The 26834-nt window shown below is 39.9% G+C and overlaps 1 protein-coding gene across 1 annotated transcript in view; it reads right to left on the reverse strand.

Annotated features, from left to right (window-relative positions):
- SLC6A5 (solute carrier family 6 member 5) overlaps nucleotides 1-26834 on the reverse strand; it is a 65107-nt gene that overhangs the window by 5450 nt on the left and 32823 nt on the right. Inside the window, exons 11-14 of the mRNA XM_027852559.1 lie at nucleotides 17769-17881; nucleotides 16886-17017; nucleotides 14567-14666; nucleotides 1562-1662 (exon numbers count right to left, since the gene is read on the reverse strand). Of these exons, the coding sequence (XP_027708360.1) occupies nucleotides 1562-1662; nucleotides 14567-14666; nucleotides 16886-17017; nucleotides 17769-17881 (446 nt within the window). The remainder of the gene's footprint in view (nucleotides 1-1561; nucleotides 1663-14566; nucleotides 14667-16885; nucleotides 17018-17768; nucleotides 17882-26834) is intronic.

Genomic DNA, 26834 nt, shown 5'->3' on the forward strand with positions numbered 1-26834 from the left:
GAAGGAAGGAAGGAAAGAAGGAAGGAAAGAAAGAAAGAAAGACCCACGAGCAATCTAGTGCTTTTATTTCAACTATCTCTATCTAAAAAGAGCATGATTTTTTAAAAATCACCCTAAATTCAGTTGCACCTGAAAGAAACCCTGAAGGAGGAAGGCAGGGATATAATTGCCCCCAGTGTCAGTCTGGCTGGGAAGCAGAACAATCCTCTTTACTGTACTCTCTCTGTATGGCAATGGGAAGCATGCTTTAGAGATGATAGATTAATCAAATAGGCCTTTGGCTCTGTGCATCTCATCAGAGAGGTGGGGAGCTATAATTTACTTCCAATTCAGGCTGATATGGCACATGTAAATGTATATACTACACTTCCTCAGAATCCAACAAGCATCTCTCCAGTTCAAATATCTCCACTATTCCCCTAGGGCAAAAGAGTGAAAGCAGGCAGGCAGAATCCCATAAGGATTCCAATTTTTATTTGGGCCAATAAAAAAAAAACCACCATTGGCAGCAACTGAAGGGCATGTTCTCACTCCATCAATAAAGCTTAGCAAGCCAAAAAAATAAAAATAAAAAAGTTGGGAGTGGAGAGAGAGATGAGAGCCAGAAATATGTTTGCCAATGGCAGGTAGTAGAAGCATTTCTCTTTGACCAAGTAGGTAATTCAGATCTTTCTATAGTGGACTAAGTTCTGGTTTTAAAAGAATGCAAACATATCTCAGACCCTTTAAAATCTCACATCTAAACTCTTCCAGCAAAGGGGACTTTTAGAATAACGGGCAGGGGGAGGGGAGGACTGCATGCCAAAATAATGCTAATCACTTTCCATGTAGACTGAAACAAATGCATCACATAGGTTTTTTTTTTCCTCTTTTTGTTCCAGCCTCTCAGAAAGAAGTTGAGATGGTGTGATTATATTCTCCATGGCAGCAAAAGAAAAGAAAACGCAGATTTTCTTCACAATTATCTTCTCCCTGCCTGATTTCCTTCAGAGATACCAGCACTCAACCTTAGTCATTCTTAGTCTGGCTTCTAGCGCCACCTGCTGAAAAATGGGAGTACGAGAGCACCCACAGCTTTCCAAAGAGCATTAAAATAATAGATCATTTATTTAGACTCAGGAATATCAGTTTAGAGTTGAAAGGGACTTCGGAGGAGGAAGTTTGGGGCCAGGAAGCTTAAATGACCTGCCCAAAAATGCAAAGTAGTTAGCATCAGAGGTAGGATTTTAATCCAGGCCCCCTAACTGCGGAACTAATTCTCTTTCCACTGAACCTACTGTTCCAGAGATCAGGGGAGAATCTGCAGTATGAATCCAGGGGTCTATCTCCATATGCAGGTCTTTAAAGAACACATCAAGCAACCTCTTGTACAATGAAAGGAGAAAGACTCCCTCTGTAAGTATGCATAGAGTTACTGGGATAAGTATACAGTGTTCTTATCTTTTAGATCAATTACCCATAGCTACCATGCTCTGCAGAAGAGAAGGATAAACAAATCAAATTAATCCGGAGAAATCTAATTCATGAGTTGCAGCATCCACTGCCAATACATGATCCTTACTGTAAGAATGGTAGGTGTTACAAATGCCCAGCAGACTTTCCAGAAAATGTTTGGCTGGAATCCAATCATCATTTCTATATCTTCACAAAATCTTTGCAAACCTGCAAACAAACAAGCAGAGGCAGTCAGGACATCAGGCAATATAAGAAGACTGGGTCTCATTACAGAAACAAATTCAAGCTCTTTGGCCTAACATGGCACCTGACTGATAAAAAGGTCATACCACTTATGCAGGAGACCATCTGATGCATGAATCTCTCTCTGTCCAGAAGATAATGGAGAATTGAAACTTTAAATAGCTATTAAATGCATGCAGCAGTACTATTCAAGGATTTTATCTCCTAGTGACACCTAAAAGCTCTCCAGCAACCAGTGGCGCTTAGACCATATCAAAGCAGTCTAATACCAGCTCAGACTTGCATATATGCTCATTCTGTTGTCTTTGACAGCCCATTAGGTTGATAGGAATCAGAGACTTAGAACTGGAAATGACTTTGGAGGTCATCCAATCTAATGCCTTCATTTTAGAAATGAAACTGAGGTTCAGAAAGGAGAAATGACTTGTTCAAGGGCACCCAAATAGCGAGTGGCTCAGCCAAGATTGAACCCCAGACCATGGAGTTTTTTTTTTAATTTCTTGCATCATTATGCCACTCATCTAGAAAACTCTGTGATAAGCTCATCCAATGGGTACAGCAGATAATGAAAAAGCCTCACAGAATGAGCTTAAAATTTATTATACTTCATGTGGTTTCTGTTCTCTCCATTAGTCAAACAGATAAAACTGGCTTTTATGGGCCTGTATCTAGGGTTCATTTTTGTTTATTCTATGTGTGGGGCTAGCTGTAGAGCCATCAGACAAAAATTTCCCCATTATAAAATCGTTGTGTCCTGATTGACCTCCCTTCTTGATTCAATGAGGCTTATTGTCATCCTAGTCACAGATACAATTCTAATCAATAGATTAAAGGAGATGGGGTGAGGAGGTGGGTAATAGTGGAAAGAGTCATGGGACCTGCATTTGAATCCCTTCTCTACCACTGGAACTTGGACAAGTGACTTAAACTCTTTGTGACTCAGTCTTCTCGTCTATAAAATGAAGGAGGTAAAATTACATGGACTCTGAGATTCCTTCCAATTCTAAATATCTGATCTTATGATCCTAGGACTCCATACATCAATCATTCCAAAGACCTTTTCACTTTTAAAAGGCATGGGGGGGGGATAAGCCAACACATAAAGAAAAATAGATGGAAAATTCTTTTGAGTCATGGGGTTTCTGTTTTCCCCCTTGACCTCAAACTTACTGTGCTAAGAGGCACTAGAAAAGAATCAAAGTTTCCCAAAGACCTGGTTCCTGCCCTCAAAAAGCTTATATTCTACCAAGTCCCCTTTGCCCCATCTCTGACAGGTAGTAAGTGGTCTTCCCTTTACCCAGACACTTCTAGCTTCTTCTTTCATTTTTAATGGAAAATTAAAATTAGGTTGTAAAAAGTAAAACTAGGATGACAAAATTCGAGCTGAGGTCATCTAGTCAAACTTGTACCTATGAATCTGCTTGACTGAATCTTCACCTGAATGCTCATCCAGTCTTCATCTGAAGACCTTCAGAGACCATGAAAGACCGCAAATTTACACTTTCTCGAAGTTGCCCACTCTGTTTTTAAGATAACCCTAAGTGTTAAGATTGGTTTGTTTGTTTTTTTTTTTTTTTTACTATTGAGCCTAAATCCATCTGTCTGCCACTTTGATACATCCATTTAGGTGCTCTCTTTCCCAGCCTAAATATTCTTGGTCCTCATTCTTCAGATCCTTCGCTAGCCTGGCCACCGTAGCGGGCAGCATGGTAGTCCCTGGTGCATCAATGTCATTCTTCAAATTTGTTCCCCAGATCGGAGCACAGCCTGGAGAAGAGAAGGCTTAGCAGGAAGCACATGATAGTGATCTCCAAGCAGCCATAGAAGAAAACTCAGCTCAGTTTTGCTTGTCCCCGGAGGGCAGTATTAGAAGCAAAGTTGCAGACAGACAGATTTAGGCTCAATAGTATATATTACATATACAGTATATATAGAAGGAGATCACATCATACTTGAGAATTTCCCATCATTCCTGGGTTGACTATTCTTGTAGAATTTTAGACCATGGGTTCCTATCTGTCTGGTCTATGAATCTTGGAAATCCACCCTCCACTACCGAAAATGAAGGTAGAAGCATGTCAGATTATCATTGACTTTCCTCTCTTCCTGTAAAACAAATCCCAAGGTAGTACAAATTCTAAGACAAAATACTTACTTTTCCCAAGTTCTCTAATCATTTTTACTTCAGCACTCAGTTCTTTGTTTTTGATCATAGTCTAATCCAAGACAACATAGAGCATAGATTTAGTCTTGGAAGGAATCTGAGAAATTAGGTCCAACTGCCTCACTTTGCAGATGAGGAACTAAATGCTCAAGAGGTCAAATGACTTACCCAGGTTCACACAGATAGTATCTGAGGTAGGATTTGAACCCAAGTCTTTCTGACTCCAAGTCCAGCACTCTACTTCCTATGCCATTTTGCCTTTCTAGCAGTTCATCTGACCCTGCCCTATCACTTCAGCAATGTGAATAATTGCTGCTCTGTTCCCTCCTGCCCAGATAGGTGGCATGGTAGATAGAGCACTGTGCCTGCAGTCCAGAAGACCTGAATTAAAATCCAGCCTCCAACACCTCCTAGCTGTGTGACCCTGGACTAGTCACTTAATCTCAATTTCTTCAACTATAAATGGGAATAATAATAGCACCCCGCTCCCAGGGTTGTTGTGAGGATCAAATGAGATAACATGGGTCAAGTATTCAGCACAGTGCCAGACTCATTAAAAATGCTTCTCCCCTTTTCCTTTGTGCTGTCCTGTCTGACCTCCTGCCTATACCCAGGTTTCCAGCCATGCTTGTCCTTTCTGAGTTTCCTGGATCCCCCCGGCCTTTCTAAAACTGGGAAGAAGTTCCTTAGTCCCCCTTCAGTTTTCCTTTTTTTCTATTCTCTTGCCCGTTGAAATCCCCAACCCTGTCTAGGTCCTTCATGCTGTTCATTGATGACCACAGGTATTTCAGCAACCCAAAGCCCCTACACCCCTGCCTGACTCCTTCCTCAATACAGCCCTCTCCCCATTGAACCTCAGAGATAAACTGTTAGACTTGAAGTCAGGAAGGCCTGAGTTCAAATCCTACCTCAGACACTTACTAGCTATGAGACCCTAGAGAAGTCACTTAACCTTTTAGCCATAGTTTTCTCATCTATAAAATAAGGATAATAACACCTACCTCATAGGGTGGTTGTGAGAGATAATGGAATGATATATGTAAAGTGTTTTACAAACCTTAAGGTGGTAAAAAAAAATGTTAGATATCATTGTTGTTATTATTATTCCTGTATCTCAATACCTGAGGGATCTACTCTCTGGGACATGGAAATGAATGCCAACAGGTTAATTAGATAAACGAGTCACTGCTCAGGTATTACTCCCCTAATTGCTGATATTTTCTAGCCCTTTAAAGTGGGCAAAGCACCTTACTTACATTCATTATCTCATTTCAACCCTGCAATAACCCTATGAGGTATGTACTGCATGTATTATTAAACTCCATGTTACAGATGAGGGAATTGTAATTCAGAGAGGTTTAGTGACTACTAGTTAATGGTGCCCCTACTAGTAAGTATCAGAGGCAAGATTTGCCCCCAGGTCTCTCTAGACTCAAAACACAGTGCTCTTTCCACCACCCCACCCTGCCTCTTGGTGCAACTGAAATGATTAGCTTTGGCTGATAAGCCAATGAGAGAAATCATCTTTGATTAGTGGGAGGTTTCTCAGTCTCGCTGTTTTCACATCATGTAGAATACTACTTAGTGTCCCCAAGAGTACACGTTTCTGAAAGCATGCAGTCCTTCCTTCATTTGTTAATTATCGCTAGCATCCTGGCAACTCTAGCAAGAAAGATGATCTCCAACCTGCCAAGCATTCATTCACTCCCATTTCATGGGTAGAATACTTATTGTCACAGCTCTACGGGAGCCAACCTGCTGTGACTATGATCATTCCTGAAGCAGAGGAGGGCTTAATACAAAGTCTGTTAAAACAGCAGGCCCCCAGAATTATAACTAAACATAGCGTCAGACGTCTAATCATCTCTTGTTCTCTATCTCTAGGTTCTAGAATATTCTTTATAGGACCACGGGGGCAGGGAGATAGCTGGTAGGGGGTGTATGTCTTCAGTTTCCTTCTTGTTCTTGTTCTGATAGCAATAATCAAATCATTACTATCTTAAAAGTTGTGTTAATTACCTACCCTATGGCCCAGACCAAAACTCTCTTCCTGGGCCACTTTGCCCCCTTTTGTACTGTCTCTCTCATCAGAATGTGACTTCCTTGAGGGCAGGGTCTGACTCACTTTTATATCTGTATCCCTAATGCCTAGCACATTGCCTGACACACAGTAGGTACTTAATAAATGCTTGTTCATTAATTAAATTACTCTGCCTGGAAAGGGCAGAGTTTTGCACGCATGGAAACAAGCAATAAGAGTTAAGGCTGGAATAGCAAGTTAGTGGTAGGTTGTAGAGAACCGTGAGGACCAGCAAAGGTAGTTTGAACTTTTCTCGGTAGGTAATAAAGAGTCACTGAAGGTTTTTTGAGCATGGAAATGACGTGAACAGATGGATGCATTAAAAAAAAAAAAGATTATTCTGACAGCAGTATGAAGGATAAGATTGAAGAGGAGAGAGAAATGGAGATGGGAAGACCTGAAAGGAAAATATTACATGCCAGCAATGGGAAATTTTACTAGGATGGTTGCAGTAGTAACAGAGAAGGAAACAAATGTGAAATGCTTTAGAGATGAAAACTACAGGCTCTGGTCATTAATTGGATATGAAGGGTAAAGGAGAGAGGAGTCAAAGACAACCCCAAAGTTCCAAGTATGGGGCAGTGAGTGAGTGGAGGTGCCAATGACAAAAACAGTGAAGTTAGAAAGATAGATAATAGGCTCAATTTTAGACATGCTAAGTTTGAAGTGCTGCTGGTTGAGACACATGAACAGAGATATCCCACAGATCACTGGAGTTTATCTGGAGCTCACAAGGTCGGGACTAGAGAAAAAGATTTGAGAATTGCTGGTAATAGTTGTAGTCTAGGAAAGCTTCGGAGTGAATGAGATTTCTGAGGGAGAGAATGTAAAAAGGCAGGGACCAAAGATGCCTATCTTTGGGGAGCACCCACATTTAAGGAGTCAAGGACATAGACAAGGAGCAGGTGCAGAAGTAGAAGGAGCGTGGTATCTCTGAAACTGAGAGAGGAGAGTTTCATCAGGACCTGAAGTTGTAAAAAGATTATGGAAGGAAAAAAAGGCTTTTGATTTGATGATTATGGGGTGATTGAGGCCCTTTGAGGGAACAGTGTCAGTGGAGTGATGGGGAAGGAAGAGAGAATATAAAAGCTTGAGGAGGGAATGTGTAGTAAGGAAATGGAGGCATTCATTAAAGAAGTCAAGAAGTTTAGCAGTAAAGGGGAGAGATGAGATGTTAGTTATATGGGAAAGAAGTGTCAAAGGAAGACTTTTTTGGGATTAGGGAAGCCTGAGTATGTTTGCAGGCAGAGGGCAAGGAGCCAATGGAAAGATGAAAAACAAGATAAAAACAAACATTATTCCTAACAATAGCACCAGAATTAGCCAATTAAGGCATTTGTACACTTAGGAATTTTCCTTTTTCTTTGTTGCCTTATCCATTGTATGCCTACTGATGGGTAGATGTTAGTGTTGTTGTTTTTCAGTTGTAGCTGACTCTTCATGACCCCTTTTTGGGTTTTCTTGGCAGAGATATCAGAGCAGTTTGCCATTTCCTTCTCTAGTTCATTTTATAGATGAGAAACCGTGGCAAACACAGTTAAATGACTTCTCCAGGGTCACACAGCTAGCAAGTGTCTGAGGCCGGATTTGAACTCATGAAGATAAGTCTTCCTGACTCCAGGTCCAGCACTCTACCCACTGCACCACCTAGCTTCCCCCCAACTATTAGTAACAAAACTCTTTTTTCAACAGAAATAAATGAGTTACATGCTGTTTCCAAGGAATAGGATGAGAAAGAAAAAAGTCAGACCCTTTTCCCACTAACAAATCTGAAAGGCTGGAGCTGAAAACTCACCAAGAGGTGAGGGGGAGGCAGTAAGAACTAAAAGTGGACACCAGTGAACCATGAGCCTAAGTCTTAATAGTAGAAAACTGCTCCCATCACTAAATGAGCCCTTAGCAACCACAGAACATGAGTAGAAATCAAGGAATACCTTTTCTTTTACTTTGCAATGTATGATTTTATGACTAGCCTTGACTGTCCACAGAGTTCTTCAAGAAAAACTTGAAAGTCATTCTATATTAAAATTGCCTAGGTGTTTCCTTGTGGACACACTAAAGATTACAGCTTTAGGTCTATTTGCATGCTTTGCCGTCCCAAAGTGGAATAACCTGCTTTAAGAAAGAATAGGTAGCCCTCCTTAGAGGTGTTCAAACCGAGGATGAGTGACCATTTGCTGGGTATGATATAAGGGGGGCTCCTTTCATGTATCACTTGGATGAAATGACTGTTGAAGCCTCTTCCAGCTCTGAAAATCTATGATTCTCAGGGTATCCTCAAAAAATAATCAATCAATAAACATTTATTAAGCACCAACTATGTGCCAGGAACTGTGCCAAGTGCTGGGGATACAAAAAGAGGCTAAAGACAGTGCTTGCCCTCAAGGAGCTAACACTCTAACAGAGAAGATGACATGCAAACAAATATATACAAAGCAAGCTATATGCAGGATAAATGGGAAATAATTAACAGAGGCAAGGCACTAGAATTGAGAGAGACTAGGAAAAGGTTCTCGTAGAAGGTGGTGCTTTAGTTGGGATGTAAAGGAAGCCAAGGAGGTCAGTAGTCAGAGTAGAGGAAAGAGTTCTAGACATAGGGGACAGCCTGAGAAAATGCCCAGAGAAGAGAAATGGAGTGTCTTATTTATGAAACAGATAGAAGGCCAGCATCATTGGAATGAATAGTATGTGTTGGGGAATGAGGTGGCAGAAGACTAGAAAGGTAAGAGGGAGCTAGGTTATGAAAGGCTTTGAATGCCAAACAAAGCATTTTGTATTTGATCCTGGAGGCAATTGGGGGGGTGTGTGGCAGTAATGTGATCAGACCTGCATTTTAGGAAACTCACTTTACTGGCCGGATGGAAAATGGATTGGAGCGGGGACAGACTAGAAGCAGGCAGATCCACAAGAAGGCTATTGCAATAATCAAGACGTGGTGAGAGGGCGTGCAGTATCAGAGGAGAGAAGGTATGTTTCACCTTTGGACAAGGCCCGATACGTTTTGAGTCATTGGATGTTGGAGATGGAAAGGATCTTAGAGAGCTTCGAATCAAATGAATGTTCTTTGTGGACCAGCAGCCAATATTAGGCACTGGAAGGGGTAAGGGAAGAGAGACACAAAAGAAATGCATCGCAGTCTATGCCTTTAATGAAAAATATGACATAGAAACTATTTCCTAATTGAGAAAAAATTAATTAGCTTCCTAGAAATTCCCATTAGAAGTTAATTTTAATGTATATAATGCAGGTTTTCTCTGTTTGACATTTAAAGTCTTTCACAACCTGGTTGTAACCTACCTTTCTAGCCTAATTATACATCATTCCCTTTTAGGTACTCTGTGAACCAACCCAATTGGCCTTCTTACTGTTCCTCCCATATGGCGCTCCATTTTCTATCAGTGCCTTTGACCTGGCTGACCTCTATGCCTGGGATGCATTCCCTCCTTACTTATGCCTCTTAGAATTCCTGCTTTATTTTCAAATTCAGCACAAACACCATCTTCTACATGAAACTTTTCCTGATTCTTCCCTCCTCCACCCTATTCCCAGCAACTCCAGTTTTCTCCAAAATAATTACCATGCATTTCTTTCAGGTGTATTTTTATACAGCTTTATATGTACATATCATCTTCCTCTTTAGATTATAAGCTCCTAGAAGGCAGAAACAATTTCACTTCTATCTCTGCATTCCCAGCACCTAACAGTGCTAGTCATACGAAAGAGACTTAGTAAATGCTTGTTGATTAATCGACCATCTAAGAACAGTTTGTACCCAAAGCCAATAATGGCATTAACATATAGAGGGCGTTGACTATGGGCAAAATTGGAAGCAGATGAACGTTGTCTTCAATTTACTCTCCCATCCTCTATCACTCTCAGCCTCCTCACCCCCAACCTTGTGTGTCCCTCTCCTAAAAATCCTTTCAAAAGTATTGACTGAGAACAAATAATAACTGACCTTCATATAGAATTTTAAAATTGAAAGGGCACCCTACATACATCAATGGCAGACACAATGTCTTTTCTAAGTTTCGCATCACACCCAGCACCAAAAGGCACAGTGCTTTGCAAGTAGCTGGCATTAGATAAACGTTTGGTGTATCTTATCAGCTTCTAACTCTGCTCTCTCCCCTGCACTACCTGGAACAGCACTAGGCTCATAGAACATAATCATTGAAGGCTTTCATCACTGGTTTAACAATTAAGGGAAGACCCCTTTTGCCTTCTACCTATTGGCCCCTGTCAAGCAAAGCGAGGAAGATTTATATCCTGCACATCAGCTTTATTCTGAGATTTGAGAGTTGTGAAAGAGCCAAAATACAAATAAAGGGAAGCCAGTAACATCAGAAAGAGAAAAAAATAAGTCCAGATTAGAGGGCCTTTTTTTTGTAATTAAAAATCTTGATGAGCTCAGCAAGCAGAACGTGTAACAAGATCTGAAGACAGATTTATTCCATCATAAAAGCCACTGCCTGGTGTGGTGCCAACATCCTTATTATGAAAAGTACAAGGATGTGGAAGTCGATGTTCCAGGGGGTGTAAAACAAGCAATTGTTGGAGGTGTAAAATAAATCACACCAATTTAAAGCATTGTGATCTAAGGAAATGTGCAGATGAAATTAAGAATTTCAACTCTAGTGTGGAACCAATCTATCCTGCCTCTACAAAACTCCATGTCATTTAGCTGATCTCCTATTCTTCTAGCCATAAGGTCTGTGTGTTGGCTCCCAATAAAATTCAAAGAAATTTTAAAAGTGATTTCACTTATTTAGAAGGTGCTTAAAGGAACAATGCCTGAATCAACTCAAAGAGCTAAGCTTCCGTCTTTATACTGGGGTGCTAGAGGCCCAAGACCTTTAGGAATACTGAACCAATATTGAAACCAAGCACAGAACTGACATTCAGCGTATTTTTAAATACAGACAGCATGATATAATGGATAGAGTGATAGCTTCAAATGAAGAAGACCTGGGTCCAAATAATCCTCCCTCCAACCCATAAGAGCAGGGTGACCTTGGGCAAATCATTTAACCTCCCTCTCAGATATCTCACAAGCATATATGTATAGTTGAAAGAGCACTGACTCTGGAGTCAGGTGACCTGGTTTCAAATCATGCTCCTGATATATACTCCTTTTAGGACCTTGGGCAAGTTATTTATCTTCCTTGAGCCTCAGTTTCCTCATCTGTAAAATTTAATTGTTGAACTTGAGAGCCTCTGAGGTCCCTTCCAGCTCTATTTCAATGATACTAATTCATAGAGTTTGGCACCTGGATCTGTGTTAATAGTGGAAATTCTTATTCCCAGAATCCCCAGCATGATTGAAATCACAGATGGTTCTCATATCTCATGTCAAAAACCAGTAAGCATGAAATCCCCTCTGTTAAGAAGGAAATACAAAACTCCAATTGGTAAAGCTGGAAGAGACCTCCCAAATCACATAGTTCAGCCCCTTCATTCGGCAAATGAGGAAACTTAAGCGCAGAGAGACTGCACTGAGTGAGATCACTGCAATTAGCAAGATGCAAGGCGAGCACCAGGACCAGGTCACCTCACTTCCCACCCAGAGCTCTTTTTACTTCAGCTTGTTCCCTCTTGTTTCATTGACTCCCTCAGTTTAAAAAAAAATTACGCAACAAGCAAATTGTACTCATCAGTGCAATGTTTTTCTAATACGTCTCATTTTTGTCCAGCCTTCTACTGACTTGGCATTTTTATCTGGCCTCATCCTATTGAAGTGGAATGCTGAAGTGCAACCCTTTCTTACGTGATACTTAAAGTACACATCATTACTTTCCTGCATGATAAATATTAAAATATAAGCCACAAACTCAAACTATGGTAGGATACAGCAGAAAGAGAATTGGACCTGTAATTTGAAGACCTGGATTCAAATCCCATACCTGTGTGACCTTGGACAACTGACTTGACCTCTCTGGGACTCAGTTCTCTCCCCTGTAAAATGAGATGTTCTCTGAGGTCACCTTCTAGCTCTCAATTTATGATCCTCTGATCCTATGGGCTATACCTGGAAACATTATATTCTTATTGATGGGTTAAAAATCCATTGAAGGTTCAATCTGAAATTTTCACCTAAAATGTTCCTGCTGGAGGTAGCCCAGTGGAGTATAGTCTTCATAGAGAGAGGAAGTGCCCACACCCGTTAAATTGCTGATCTACAAAAAGTGTCCAAGTATTGCAGATCACTCAGAGCACAAGCACCAAAACTTTCAAGATACACACACACATACACACACACACACACACACACACACACACACACACATATATATCCTTTGGGACATAAGGAATCTACTTCAAGTTTTATATGCAAAAAGCTATCTCATATTCTTGTGCTTTAAAACTGAAGTAGAAAAAGCTTTTGGTTTAATGATGCTTTTAAGCTGTTAAATAAGCCTGTTTTAGCAAAGAGAACTATGTAAATGTGTCTTTTGTGAATATCGTCGATGAGGATATAGATATCAATGGAGGTAAATTAGAGCATTACCTCTTGCTGGGATGGAATACCAAGTAAAGAATTTCACTTGCCCATCCAGTTACCTTGGAAAACGATGTGTTGGATGAAAACACCTCTGAAATTCCCTTTCAGCCTGGGCAGTCTATGTAAATTCCCATGGCATAGAACTGGGAATTCTGATATCTAGGTTTAAATGTATAGTTAACTCAGTCCTGTACTTGCTTTTGTCATTCTCTGCTCAAAGCAAAGTGCTTTCCTAGGACTGTGAATATTTGTTCAATTTCAAAATCATTACAGGACCACTCAGCTTTGGCTCTTTCATTATGGGGCAGAATTAACTTGATTTGGTAAATGACTGGAGGCAAATTCAGTCTTAGATGAGTCTTTGATGAGACCCTGCTTCACAGCTCATCCGGCCATCAACTTGGGTCACCTAACCTTCCTCCCTGCTGCCCACACATGTACCTCCCTTCCCCACTTTCCACCTCTTCCTCTAAGCACAGTAATCAAACTGTTGCTACAAATGCTTAGAGGGTAGGTGTGCTGATTACCCTATGATTCAACTTACCATCCCTGTAACTGCTCAGACCAAAATCCCCTCCCCTGGCCATCAGTCCTTTATATATGCCATCCACTCTTATTGGATTGTAAGCTCCTTGAGGGCAGGGACAGTCTCAACTTTGTGTTTGTATCCCTTTGGTACATAGTAGGTAATTAATAAATGCTTTTTCATTCATTCATTCATACAAAATCAGTATGAGACACAGTGCTATCTTAACAGCCTAAACTGTTTAGCTGCTGGGTCACCCATTCCACTCGGATCTCTATGCTCACTTTTCTCAAAGGATGCAATTTGTCAAAGTGGTCTATGTAATATTCTCTAGTCAGAGAGCATATTTCCTTTCCAAAACTCCCAGGAGCCTAAGCCTGGGGCAGTGTCTCTGTCATGACTTGGAAACCAGTTAATGTTTCCTACTTCTCACGGAGTCTGTTTTTTTTCCATCTTCATGTTTTCCATTTCAAAGAATTTCTTAGGCAAAAACAAAAAAGCTCCCAAGTAGCAAGCAAGGTGTTTTGAAGAGTGGCTTCATGCCACTTCTATATAGAGATACCAGATCTAGTAGAGATGCCAAGCTGCTATTTATATCATCTCAAAGACTGCCAGCCATTCAGCTCTTCATGTGGAACAGCCAGATTAAATGCCACCTAAAATGGCATGCCCATTGTGACTTCCAAATACCCACTCCTAAGGATAATGCTAAATCTGCCAAGGCAGCATATCTGCTTTCTATCCTTACTGTGTCATAGACTATAGATTAATCTCATCTTCTCTAAGATGCTGCTCTCATCATCAGAGGATCATAACTCTAGGGCTAGTCTGGGCCTTTCATCCCAGGGTGTGCTAGTGAATGTTTAACAACCAGCTCTCCAAAAAAAGATGCATGTGTGACACACTTTTAAGTTTGATCTGCGTTAACGTATTCTCCGTCACTTTTTTTAAGTCTCAACAATTAACAAAACAATAAATCAAGACATGATTTGCTGTATTTTCCAATTTCTGCGATGTAAATGCTCACACTGAAATCTTAACAGATGGATCTCAAGAGCCAGTTCAAGCTGCCTCCAACCTCTCCCTGACCTATTCTAATGCAATCATTCTACAGCTATGGAAACCAAGATCCCAGGAGGTGAAGTGAATTGCCCAAAGTTACAGAGGGAGTCAGCATCAAAGGTACGATTCAAAATCAGGTCCTCAGACTCCATTTTTAGCATTCTCTTTTCACTGGCCCACACTGACTCTGAGAAAATCATTTCTCTAACAGTTCACTCATCTCTTATCACTCACAAAATCCTAAAGAAGTCTGATCCACAGGCCTGTTTCCTTTATCTGTCAAAGGAGACTGGATTAGATGATCTCTGAGGGTCTTCCAGCTCCAGTTCTACGAAACCCCAAGATTCTAGGGTCCTATGAGAAGTCCCTTCTGCCTTCCCCAAAACGCACACCCATTTGCTAAAATTTTTTAGCCCTTCTCTAGTGCCCCCAAAGTAACACCTATATCTTACCATTCTTTTCTCAGACATAAGACATGTAACAACACTCTTGTGTCCAAGAAGCCATTCCAAGTAATGCTTGACTACTCCTTACCATATATGTAGGAAATCCCAACGAGCTCAAAGATTGCAATGATGACCAGTGCATATGAGGCTGCATATGTATCCACGAGTTGAAACATGTAAATTCCACCCTAATGGAAACAAAGACAATTCAACAGTTATGTATGCTCTCGATACCCTTTTCTCCATGCACCACACTCTCTGATATTTATTTTGCAGAGATAGCCAGGCTTCAGGCTGGAAGGGATGCTGGGTGATGTCATTCAGTCATGGAATCATAGACTCTCAGAGCTCTGTGGTACGTCAGAACCCCATGCAGTCTGATCTATACCTGAAGAAGAAGAATTCCTTTTTTGAATTCCTCTCAAGTGGATATCCAGCCACTGAAACCACAGCTTCCTGCAGCAGCTCATTCTTCTTTGCTTCCAATTCTTTGTTCCTACATCAAGTCTAAATTAGTCTCTTTTCAGATGAGAAAACTGAGGGCCACCAAGGTTAAGTGACCTTCCTAAAAGGTTCCATGGGTCATAGACAGCAGAGTTAGGGTTCCAACCCTGATTTGCTGACTCCAAATCTCAAGCTCTTCCTACCAGCATACATTGCAACTCAATACTGCAAAGTCCATAGAGTGAACCAATAACTACTGCAGGTTGGGGAGAATTTGTGACCACTGGGTATGCCTCAGTTCAATTAATAAGTAGGGACTCTGGAAATATTATCAAATCTGCCTCAGAAAGCATTCTAGGCTAATCAACAGAACAAGCTCCAAGAAGAATCTAATCTCTTAAACTGAAGTGATTAAGATCCAACATGGGGAAAGCCATATTAGTGTTACCAATATTTCTCTTAATAAGCACACCTTACTTTAAATAATAGACTGTGCTGTAGGCAAAGACAGTGGAAAATGTTGATATAATGGTCAGTTGCATTAATAGAAGTTTGGTGTATTATATTGGCAATTCCATTCATGGACGAGTTGGAATGGATGGCCATTGAAGTCCCTTCCAACTGTGAAATAGAATGCCTGGAAATAGGGAGGTGATAATCCCTCTGGTTCTCTCTACTGATCAAACGCTATTTGGAATATTGGACTCAGTTCTGGATGCCATATTTTTGGAAGGACGTTGATTAGCTAGAGAGGATCCATAGAGGCATGACCAATATTTGGAAGGATGTCAAGAATGTTCCACATGAGAATCAGTTCGAAGAAAATGAGGATATTTAGCCTAAAGAAGAGAAAGCTTATGAGGGATATAATAGCTTTCGCCAAGTATTTGAGAGGCTACCATATAGAAGAAGAGGCCAGAATTGTTCTCCATGGCTCCCAGGGGGCAGTGGATGAAAGTTGCAAAGAAACAAATTGTTCCAATTCTTCTATGTTCAGTAAAGAAAAAAATCTCCAAATAATTAGAACTACATCCCAAAGCAGAATGAGTTTATGCAGAAGATAATAGGTTCTGCCTTACCAAAATCTGCAAGCAAGGCTAAATAATGGCTTTGGGGTGGGGGGGAATACCTTAGACAGGATTCTTGTATAGGTATTGATTGAACTAGAGTGCTTCTTTGGTCCCTTCCACCTCTGATATGTTGCAATTCTCCAATCATCATTTAAATCTATAATATCTGCATTTCTGATGGCTCTTCAATTGTCTAATGGTTCCTAGCTCTCAAACATTCATTCTGTCTTCTTAATCCCCCTACCTAATCAATTTATATTACATAAAATCTAATCTGTATGAGAAGTTTGTCTCAGGGCCCCAGCTAGACTATAATTTCCACAAGGATAGAGGCTATGTCTCCTTTATCTTTAAATCCTCCGAAACTAACACAATGTTTTACACACAATAAATGCTTACTAAAAGGTTATTGAATTTAATTGTTGAATTCTCTTCCCAAAGCTTTATGTCAAGTAATTTTTAACCTGTAAAAAAAACATTTAAATGCATTTGAGGAAGTTAGATCTTCAAAAGAATCTTGTGGTGGACCTTACTTTAAAGCAAATAATCATCCAGCAATTTCTCTATTTCGCAAGTTCAGACTTCTTTGTTTTGGGTTTTCTTAGTTAGGCACATCCATTATGTGGCTACCTACGTGGTTCAAGGATACACCTATCCATTGCTGCTGGCCAAAATGGAGGCAGAATTAATTCTGCCTTATGAATCCCTAATTAATTTGTGTAAACCCCATTTTTGTGGCAGCAACCTTTGTCTAGCAAAATGCCAAGTAAGTATTAAGTCCATAACAATTGCATGAAGAAATGAATAACAAATGAAGGAATGAATGAGTGAAATAGGGAGCAATGTCCTACCCTACCTTCCTTTCCCCAAGAGAATCCCAGCAAACAACTTACCTGAGTGATCATAGGAAAGCCCATGATGAAGAAACAAACACAGCATCCCAGAGTAAAGACAGGCTTGTGTGTGCGCAAATACTTTGGAAACTCATCTGAGATGGAGGTCACTATGGTCTCAATGGTGGCAAACTGTGGAGGTAATAGTAAAAAAAAAAATGTTAGTTATACAGCCTAAACAAACATATTCATTCTATAAAGGAAAAAGAAAGGAAGCTATTCCTTTTAATAACTCAAAAGAACCTACTGGGATCTTGTCGCCAATTATGGTCAAGGAGAGAAATAATGTTTTATTTCTTAGAACTCTCTCTCCCACTGCCACCTCCCCCCATTCCCACAGACATACACACTACATTCTTTCATCCATCAGAACATTGGAAACTATTCTCTGCTTATTAGGTAGCTGTAGATTCTTTTCCAATCATTTACATCCTCTTTGCTTTCTACTTGTGGTGGGGTGGGGAACCCACTTAACTGATAAACCTAGTCACATTATTTGTAAAAAGTCATTTTTCCTAACAACTTGATCATTTTCTTCATCCCGAATCAATTTTTTCCTCTCTCCTGCCCTCTGATAATTTTTGGTGAGAAATTTGAGTGACAGCTAAAAATACACAGAATAAATATTGGTATGCTGTTTGGAAACACAGACTCCCCTCCAAATTTCAGAAATACACACACACACACACACACACACATCCCTGCACCTTCCTTGGGAAAATCATCAAGTCCCTAACTGTCCTCATCCTTCTTCCACTCTTTTCAGTGCCACCTCCCCCAATGGGAGAAAGGACAATTGTGTCACATTGTAACCCTACATGGGCCCTGTACTTTGATTGTACTTTGGGAAAAGCCAAGGAGGCAAGAGAACAAGGCTGCTCACCATGGTATCCAACCCAAGAGTCAGGAGCATCAGGAAAAAGATTATGGCCCAGAAGGGAGAGAGAGGAAGCCTGGTTAAGGCTTCAGGATAAACCACGAAGGCAATGCCTGGCCCTGAAGAAGACAGAACAGAAAGGATTACAGACGAGCTGTATACATAGCACAAGGACCATCAAGGGATCAAGCATCAGGCACAGCTCAAGCGGTAGGTACGACCTTCACAAAGTCTTCTCTAACTATTGTAGCCTCCCATAGACATAACATGGTGCTGATTTGTATCCCCACAGCTTAATACAGAGGCTGGCATATGGTAGGTGCTTAATAAATGTGTATGGTGTACCGCATTGTAGTATACCATTAACTTGTCCTGTGTGTGACCTTAGGCAGAATATTCTTCTTCTCTGGACCTCAGCTCTTTCATTTGTAAAATGAGGGGGTTGGACTTGGGGGCACAATGTAGTATAGTGGAAAGAATACTAGATTTGGAGTCCAAGGACCGGGGTTCAAGTCTCGGCTTTTCGACTTCTAGTATGGTACAGCAGGAAGTATGATGGACCGGCAATCGGAGGACAAGAATTTAAAACCCTGTGACCATGGGCAAGTCTCTTAAGTTCTCTGGGCCTCTGTCTCTTCTTCTCTAAAATGGAATGATTGGACTAGATGACCTGTAAAGTCCTTTTCCGGTCTAAGTCACTGATCCTATTCAATTTACTACCTGTATGACCTGGAAGGTGCTTTCTAAGTCTAAATCTCTGATCCTAGACTATGATCCTATTCACTTTATCACCTATGTGGCCTCAGGGAAGCCACTTAACTAGCCCATCTGGGCTCCAATGTCCTCATCAGCAAAATTAGTCCAGGCAGAACAGTGATTCCGCCATTGCCAACAGATACACTGTATCATACCAAGGATGAGTCATAGACAACAGCCAAAGATCTACGGGACTTAGTTTCCTCTTCTTTAAAATGGGGACAACAACTCCAGCCTCATGCACAGGCTTCAGCTATTGAGGAAATGATTCCTGTTAAGGACTTCAGAGATGTAAATTTCCTTATTAAATATGAAAAAAAAATAATGCATTAGAACAGGCAGAGACAAGTTAATGTCTTGTGCTGGGGGACCTGCACTGAAGTCAGGTTGTGAAATAGGAATCATAGCATCTGGAGTTTATAATTCAAACATAATAGCACTTTTTAAAAATGAAATTTTTCAGGCTGTTGGCTCTTAATGCTGTCTAGGGCCTTGGGGTATTTAAAAAATAAAGACTTGAATAACTAAGACACTGCAGCTTTATCTCGGTATTGAGCAGACTATAACCCCAACTTTTAAATACTCACAGTGTGAAACATAAAGGAAAAGTCTGAATTAAAGTATGGCTCAGAATGCGTAAAAGCAAGCCAGTCGTGATTGGAAGGCTGCTCGGTACCCTCAGAACAGACAAGCCTGTAGTGTCGGGCCGTATGCCTTCTAACACTCACTTCCCAAGGATCTAAGTATAGCCAGAGAAGGGTACTCTTTGATCACAACTTGGTTTTCTAGGTGCATGGAGGTTCAAGGGAGGTGTAAGACTGGGCAGAAAATCTGTTTTAAAAAATTGAAGCTCTGCTCATTTTCAGCTACCACTCAGATAAGAATCGGGACTGGACCAGTGGTTTCGTTCCTCTTAGCAGAGACGAAACCCAATGCAGCCCTCAGCAACACTCTCAAATGAAGCCTGAACCAGATTAAAATGTAATTGGAAAATATTTTTAAATTAATAAAAATACCATCAGCAAGTGATAGCATATTAATTTGTGGTTTTCTAAGTCAATATGCTACCCAGGGATTCTCACATACAGTGCTAGTGGCATATGTTTCTATTTGAGTTTGACACCACTGGCCTGGAGCACAAAGAGGTTAGATGACTTGCCCAGGGTCACACAGCAAGAATTAATCACCTAATAAATACGAGTAATGGTGCTAAGCAAAAGGGAAACAAAGAAAGGCCAAGAACAGTCCCTGTTCTCAGGGAGCTTACAGTCTAATATGGCAAATAGCATACAAACAACTATATGCAGGATAAGATATATGCAGGAAAAATTGAAAGTAGTCTCAGAGGGAAAGCACCAAGATTAGGGACTAGAAAAAACTTCTTAATAAAAGTATGACTTTTCCTAAGACCTGAAGGAAGAAAATCCAGGCATGGGAGACAGTCAGTGAAAATGCCTGGAGTCTGGAGATACAGCTTTGTGTGTGAGGAACATTGGGAAGGATAAGGATGAGAGTCGGCTGAAAAAGACTGGAAATGTAGGAAGGGGCCAGATTATAAAGGGCTTTAAAAGGTAAAGTGAATTTTTATATTTGATCCTGTGGTAATTGGAAGCGATGAGAGTTTATTGAATGGGGGGAGTGGGGATGATAGCAGTGTTGGAGGAGAATATGAGAGATGTCATGAAGGTAGAAACAAGACCTGATGAGTGATGGGATGTAGGGGCTAAGAGAGAGTGTGAAGCTAAAGATGACACCCAGGTTTGAAACCTGGAGAATGGAAAGCCAATATGTGTCAGAAGTAGGACATAAACCCAGGTGTTCCTGGCTCTGAAGTTGGCTCTCTGTACTTTATACCAAGCTGTCTCTCTTTTTAAAAAAAAAAAACCATTATGATGAACTCCATTTATCCAAAATTGTTAGAGAATAGAATGTTCTGGTTATAATTAGTCTGGTTAGGTGAGAATTATCTTCCAGAAAAATGCCAACTTCTTGAGAACGCGGGGAGGGTAGTTTTTCATTTGTCTTTTCATACCCAATACCTAGCACAATGCTTTGCACATAACAGGCACTCAATATATTGGAAATAGTTGAAGCAAATCTAGAGATTTACAGAGGTTCCAATAACTAAAATATAATAAAAAATACACAATAAAACCACTTGAATTCTTAAATGGATCCTTGATCTCAGGAAGTACTCCCTCCTTCAATCATCTGAAAGTACCCTTATCTTCCTGAATGGTTCCCATTCCTCCCCCCCAATTTAATAATCATTGAAGTGCCTATTATGGGTCAGGCTCTGTGCTAGGTACTGAAGATACAAATACAAAAATGGGAGTCCCTTCTCTCACAAAGATCCACCCAGCACACTTGGAAATTTTATCTGGTTCTTTAAATATTTCAAGGAAGCCAGTACAGCAGTCAGGTTATCCATCATTTACCCCTGAGACTTGTGACAACCAATCAACTCCTTTTCTGGTCATGCATGTCCTGAAAGTCTTCTATGCCATTCTTTGGGCACAAGAATATTGCAACTGACCACAACGCTGACCACATCCCTTAGAAAGGTCACTGTTCCATGATTCTCAGCCATAAAGAGCATCACTGAGAGAATATAAAGGACTAAAATGATACAAAACATAACTGATTCATTATTTACAATAGTCCAGGGTCACAGTTCTGAATATTAAAGGACTGAGGTCATAGCAGTCTGTAATGGATGCATATTGACCCTATGGCATCTCCTAGTGGTTGCAATAAACCTAGTCATTTGAAATAAATCCCTGGTACCTGTTTGTTTGTCTCTTACGAAAGCAGAGGTCAGAATTAAGGAGCAAGCAAGAAGAGAAAAAAAATCTATCTACATCAGTTTTCCAGGTTAAGATTCCAGAAAAATGGAAATTCCGAGTGGCTCTCAAACGTTATTTTGAGCAGCAATGCCTCTTCCCCAGCAGTCTGGACATCATTTAGGATTTGAAACTAAATAGAATTCTACCAAGTCACTTATAGGGAATCCCCAAATTAATTTAGTCCAAGATGAATCCCATATTCATTGATTCAAAAAATATTTACTGATCTAGGTGCTATGCAAACACCATTAATGAAGCTGAGTTTATTTAAAAGGATAGGAACTGGATCTATGATTTCATTAAAGGGCAGTTTTTGCTTTTTTTAAAGAGAATGAAAAAGCTTTGAAAAAGGACTGACTGATGAAAACTAACAAGCAAGAGAAAAACTGACAAAATGTGCCTTCCTTCATTTTTTTTTGCAGAGTTGGGGAACTAAAGTGTGAAATACTGGATGAACTGGAGATATGAGGAAGCTAGGTAATTCAGTGGCTAGAGTATTGTACTAGAGTGTGAGGAAAATGTACATTCCAGTTTTGCCTCAGATGCTTAGTATGTGACCCTGGGCAAGTTATTTTCTCTCTATATGCCTATTTCATCATCTCTAAAATGACGGGGTTAATTCTGGAGAGCAATTTGGAACTATGCCCACTATAAAAATGTGCATACCCTTTGACCCAGCAATACCACTTCTAAGTCTGTATCCCAAAAAGATCATACAAATGGGAAAAGGACCCACATGTACAAAAATAACGATAGCAGCTCTTTTTGTGTGGCAAAGAACTGGAAATTAAGGGAATGCACATCATTTGGGGAACAGCTGAACAAGTTGTGGTATATGAATGTAATGGAATACTATTGTGCTATAAGAAATGATGAGCAGGCAGACTTCAGAAAAACCTGGAAAGACTGACGTGAAATGACGCTAAGTGAAGTGAGCAAAACCAGAACACTGACACAGTAACAGCCACATTGTACGATGACTAACTTTGATAGACTCATCTCTTCTTGGCAATGCAAGGATACAAGACAATTTCAAAGGACTCATGATGGAAAATGCTGTCCACACCCAGAAAAAGAACTATGGAATCTGAATGCAGATAGAAGCATATTATTTGTTCTCTCTCTTTTTTTGTTTCTTCTTTCTCCTGGTTCCTCCCATTGGTTCTAATTCTTTGTTACAACATGGCTAATATGAAAATAGGTTCAATATGAATGTAATATGTAAAAGCTATATCAAATTTCATGCTGTCTTGGGGTAGGGGAGGGGAGAGATAGGGAAAACATTCGGAACTCAAAATCTCATGGAAGTGAAAGTTGAAAACTAAAAAAAATAAGTAAATGTATATTTTAAATAAACAAAAAATATAACGACAGGGTTAAATTTGCTAGCCTTCAAGTTTCCTTCCAGTTCTAGATCTATAATCTTGTGACATTGTAAATCCATAGCTAAACAATATTCAAGAAATTTGGGGCACCCACCACAATCCATCTCCGACCAACATAGGGCAGCTAAGCAATATAATAGAGACTGTTAGACTTGGAGTCAGAAGACCTGAGTTCAAAGTTGCCTTAGGCATTAGATGTGTGACCTTGGGCAAGTCATGTAACATCTATGCCTCAGTTTTCTCATGTGTAAAATGAGGGAAATTAAAGCTATTATTTCATAGGGGTCTAATGAAGATCAAATGAAATAAAATATGTAAAGTGTTTTACCAACCTTAAAGCAATATGTACAAGCGAAAAATACCAGCTATTCATAGTGATATGCAATCAGACACAGATGATGAGTTTGATTGCTTTTGCTGAACTATTTTTTCCTTTTTCTGTTTTATTCTTTGGTACTTGAGGTTAAAAGAGAGAGAAAGACATTCAGAAATTAAGGTTATATCAACAGAAATAAGATAAAAAAAAATAAAAGGGTAGTTTGGAAGAGAAAGGTCTATAGCATTGCATCCTAAAGAATCTTGGATCTGTCAAATTGCTTACCATTTTAGGGAGAGGAGGGGAGAGATGGAGGTAGAAAAATTTGGAATTCAACATTTTTAAAAATTGTCTTTACATGTAATTGTAAGAAATAAAATACTATTTAAAAAAGAATCTTGGATCCCAACACTGATACTTATTGCCTGGGTGATCTTGGCTAAGTCCCTTAAACCCTTTGGTCCTCAGTTTGCTCATCTGGAAGATGAAGAAGGAAATTAAAAGAGATGATCTCTCTATGGTAACCTTATAACTCAAAACCCTATGATCCCCCTTCATCAACTATTGATACACTATCATGTATATTTCCCTGTTTGTGAATAAGACTCCTGTAGATGCAAAACTATTTGAGATTTATGAGATGATCTAGAGATTTCTTTAAAAGATATAGCTAGGGCAGGACTTGGGCTAACATGGGCCTCTCAGTCTGAGGAATTACCTCTTCCCTATAGCTCCAACAGCAACTCACAAGCTTACAAAAGGAACTTTAAAAGTATGGTAGTCCCATTCAACTAAAAAACAGGTCTACTGATAGGTTTGCCTATTTACTTGGTTGGGATGGGAAGATTCATAGGATGGTAAACTTAATCCTGCCCAGTGAATAAAGCATCCTTTGGGGACTGTGTGGGCACCGAGAAAGACCAATCCTCCCAAAAGGAAACTTCGCCATTCCCTGAGTGTGCATAAGTTCCCAAGTAGGGAGGCTCCCTAGGGCTCTGTCTGGAATAGCATTCTGCTGCATCGAGGATGAGCTTCCCTCAGGGTTGAACTCACTCTTGGAGAGGAATAATTAAACCCCAGGGATCAGCTGACTCCTTAACTCTTTGGAGCAAAAAGGGGGTACTACTAGTGCACTCTACAGCAGGATTTAATAATCCCTAGGGAACCTATAGAAGTTAATGCAGCCTCAGAGGAATTATATTCCCAAGGTTTGGAACTCTTGATATCTGAAAAATGTCTCAACTCCCTTGATAATAGTGTATTTTCTTATTCGGTTCACCTTTACATCCCTCCCAAGAGCCTTGCACATAATAGCACTTAAAAATACTTTGTGACAGATGAGTGTGAATAAATGGACAGTGGTCTTTTTTCTAAGTAATCCTCATTCTGAATTCTTATAAATTAGAATTGGTATCTCTGCATTGTTTGTGAAGGGCTCCTTCCTGGCAAAGGGAGAAAGCTGGGATGAAAAGGTATTGTAGCAACCTAAGTTTCCCTCAAATACTTAGTTATTTGAGATTTAACGTAAAATAGCTTTTATATTAGATTCTCCACATCCAGGCTGATTCACCAAGCTATGCCAAGTATCAATAGTTCTGAATGGCCCAAGGCATAGCCATCTATCTGTACCTGAGTCAGTAAAAAGATCCCTTACCGAATCTCCTAAAGATTTATTCTTGTGGCAAAGGTAAGTAGACCTTTTGCTGCCTCCTTGAGAAGATTACACTACTAAAACACTGAGTAGTCACTCAAACTGTTCCTTTCTTTGGGATCACTTAAAAATCTGCCCAGTGCCTCCAGAATTGGGTCCCCTTTGGCAGAGATTGACTTGGTATCTAGTCAGATGAAGAATCTCTTCCCTACTTCATTTTCTTCAACGCCTCTTCCACTTGGTTATACAGCATATTAAGTACTGACATCCAAATGTGTTGGTCCTACTGTCATAAATTATGAAAACAGGCTGCTATAAAAAAACCAGCAGATTTGTTCCATTTCACATTTATCTCCTCTCTGCCCTCCAGTTTCATCTGTAAATATTCTCAAGATAATCTAATTCAGTTAGCTCTCATGCCAAGGGAAAACACTGTCCACTTTATTGCTTTTCAATATTTTCTTCAGAAAATACCTAGTTACTCCAATTTCAGTGGGTTGAAATCAAAATGTTGCAGAGGACCAGGAGCCATTTTGCATCTTAGAGGAATCAAAACTGCAGGTGACACAATATAAAGACACATATAGGTACACCACAGCATATTACTAAAGCATTCTAAATAGAAAAAGATATAATTACATGTATGACAAGAAAAAGATGCAAATCATTCATGTAGCCAAATTGAGAGCTAACATATGGACAGCCTGGATAGTGCACTGATATCCACAAAACATTAACAGACTCAGAGGTAAGCCTCCAGTGCATTTTGAAGAATATACAAAAGGACATGGATAAGAATCACAAAATATTAAAGTCAATGGTAAATTACAATCTGCAAAAGTAAAAGGAATGTTCACTCCAACATGATCAAAGATCTATGGTAAAATAATCTGGATCCTGGATTTTCAAGTCATAAGATATGTGCTGCAATTCTAGCTCTGCTATTTACTGTCTGAGTGATGAGCAAATCATTTAACCCCTCTAGGACTCACTTCCTCATTTGTAAAAGAAGGGAGTTATACTAGGTGACCTCACAAGGTCCCTTGCAGATCTAAATCTATGATACTATCAAAGTACTCAAAGCAGCCAGAAGAAGAAAAAAAATAATAAATCATGGTACCTATCACTTGCTTTAATTTTTTTAAACCTTACCCCTTTACCCTAAGAGACTAGTAGAGACTCCCTGGAAGCAGAAATTCAGAAAAACTATTAACTGACCAACTAAGGACATTAATAAGATATATATGAAATTAAGAAAAGTTCTTATAAAATGGCAGTAGGTTTAAACGGTGGATACTCTAACCTATAACCTCACCATGGAAGGATTTACCCATTCAGAGTTTTGTTGACAGAAATGTGAAGGCCCAAGTGTCACTCAGTTAATCATAAAATGCCTCCTTTACCCTTTGTTTTGAGTTGAAGAAGTAAGAAGAATGGCCCCAAAAAATGGTGGCCAAGACTAATGTGGATTCCAGAATCTCAAAAATGGGAGGGGCCATCTAGCCAATATTTGACCATGAATCCCCTGGACGATATCCCAGACAAGTGGTCAATGAAGACCTCCAATGAAGGGCAATCCCCTTCTTCTGTAAGTCAGCCATTCCATTTTGAGATAGCTCCAATTGTTTAGGAAATCCCTCCTGATGTCAAGCCTAAATTTGCCTCTTTCAAACTGTTCCCATGAATTGATTTCATTGAGAACTACCAAGAAAACTTTTATTTCTGCCTTGTTATTGGAAAATCTTTTTGCCAAGTCCAAATCCTCTTTCCTGCCTTAGTAAGTAGAATCTTTCTCTTAGTAAGTAGAATCATTGAATCTTTCTCTGATGATTGAGGCTCTTGTATGGCCTCAGGTTCATCTTTGTGAATATTCATTCTCATTGTTCAGCAATAAGAAAAACAAACGCTTTTTGAGCATCTGCTATCCAAAGCTCTTAATTCCCTCATCCATCCTACTTCAACCAGCTCTATTTCTACCATTTTGGAAAAAAATAAGGATTTTCAGCATTAGGTTCCAGGTCACTATAGATGTCTCTCCTTCCCAGAACACATGGCTTTACTGAAACATCTTAGTTCTACAATCCAGATTTTCAATTCTTAAATTTGAAAGACCATAGT

This window comes from Vombatus ursinus, unplaced genomic scaffold (assembly GCF_900497805.2).
Source record: "Vombatus ursinus unplaced genomic scaffold, bare-nosed wombat genome assembly UNPS02009770.1, whole genome shotgun sequence".
Classification (NCBI taxonomy): domain Eukaryota; kingdom Metazoa; phylum Chordata; class Mammalia; order Diprotodontia; family Vombatidae; genus Vombatus; species Vombatus ursinus.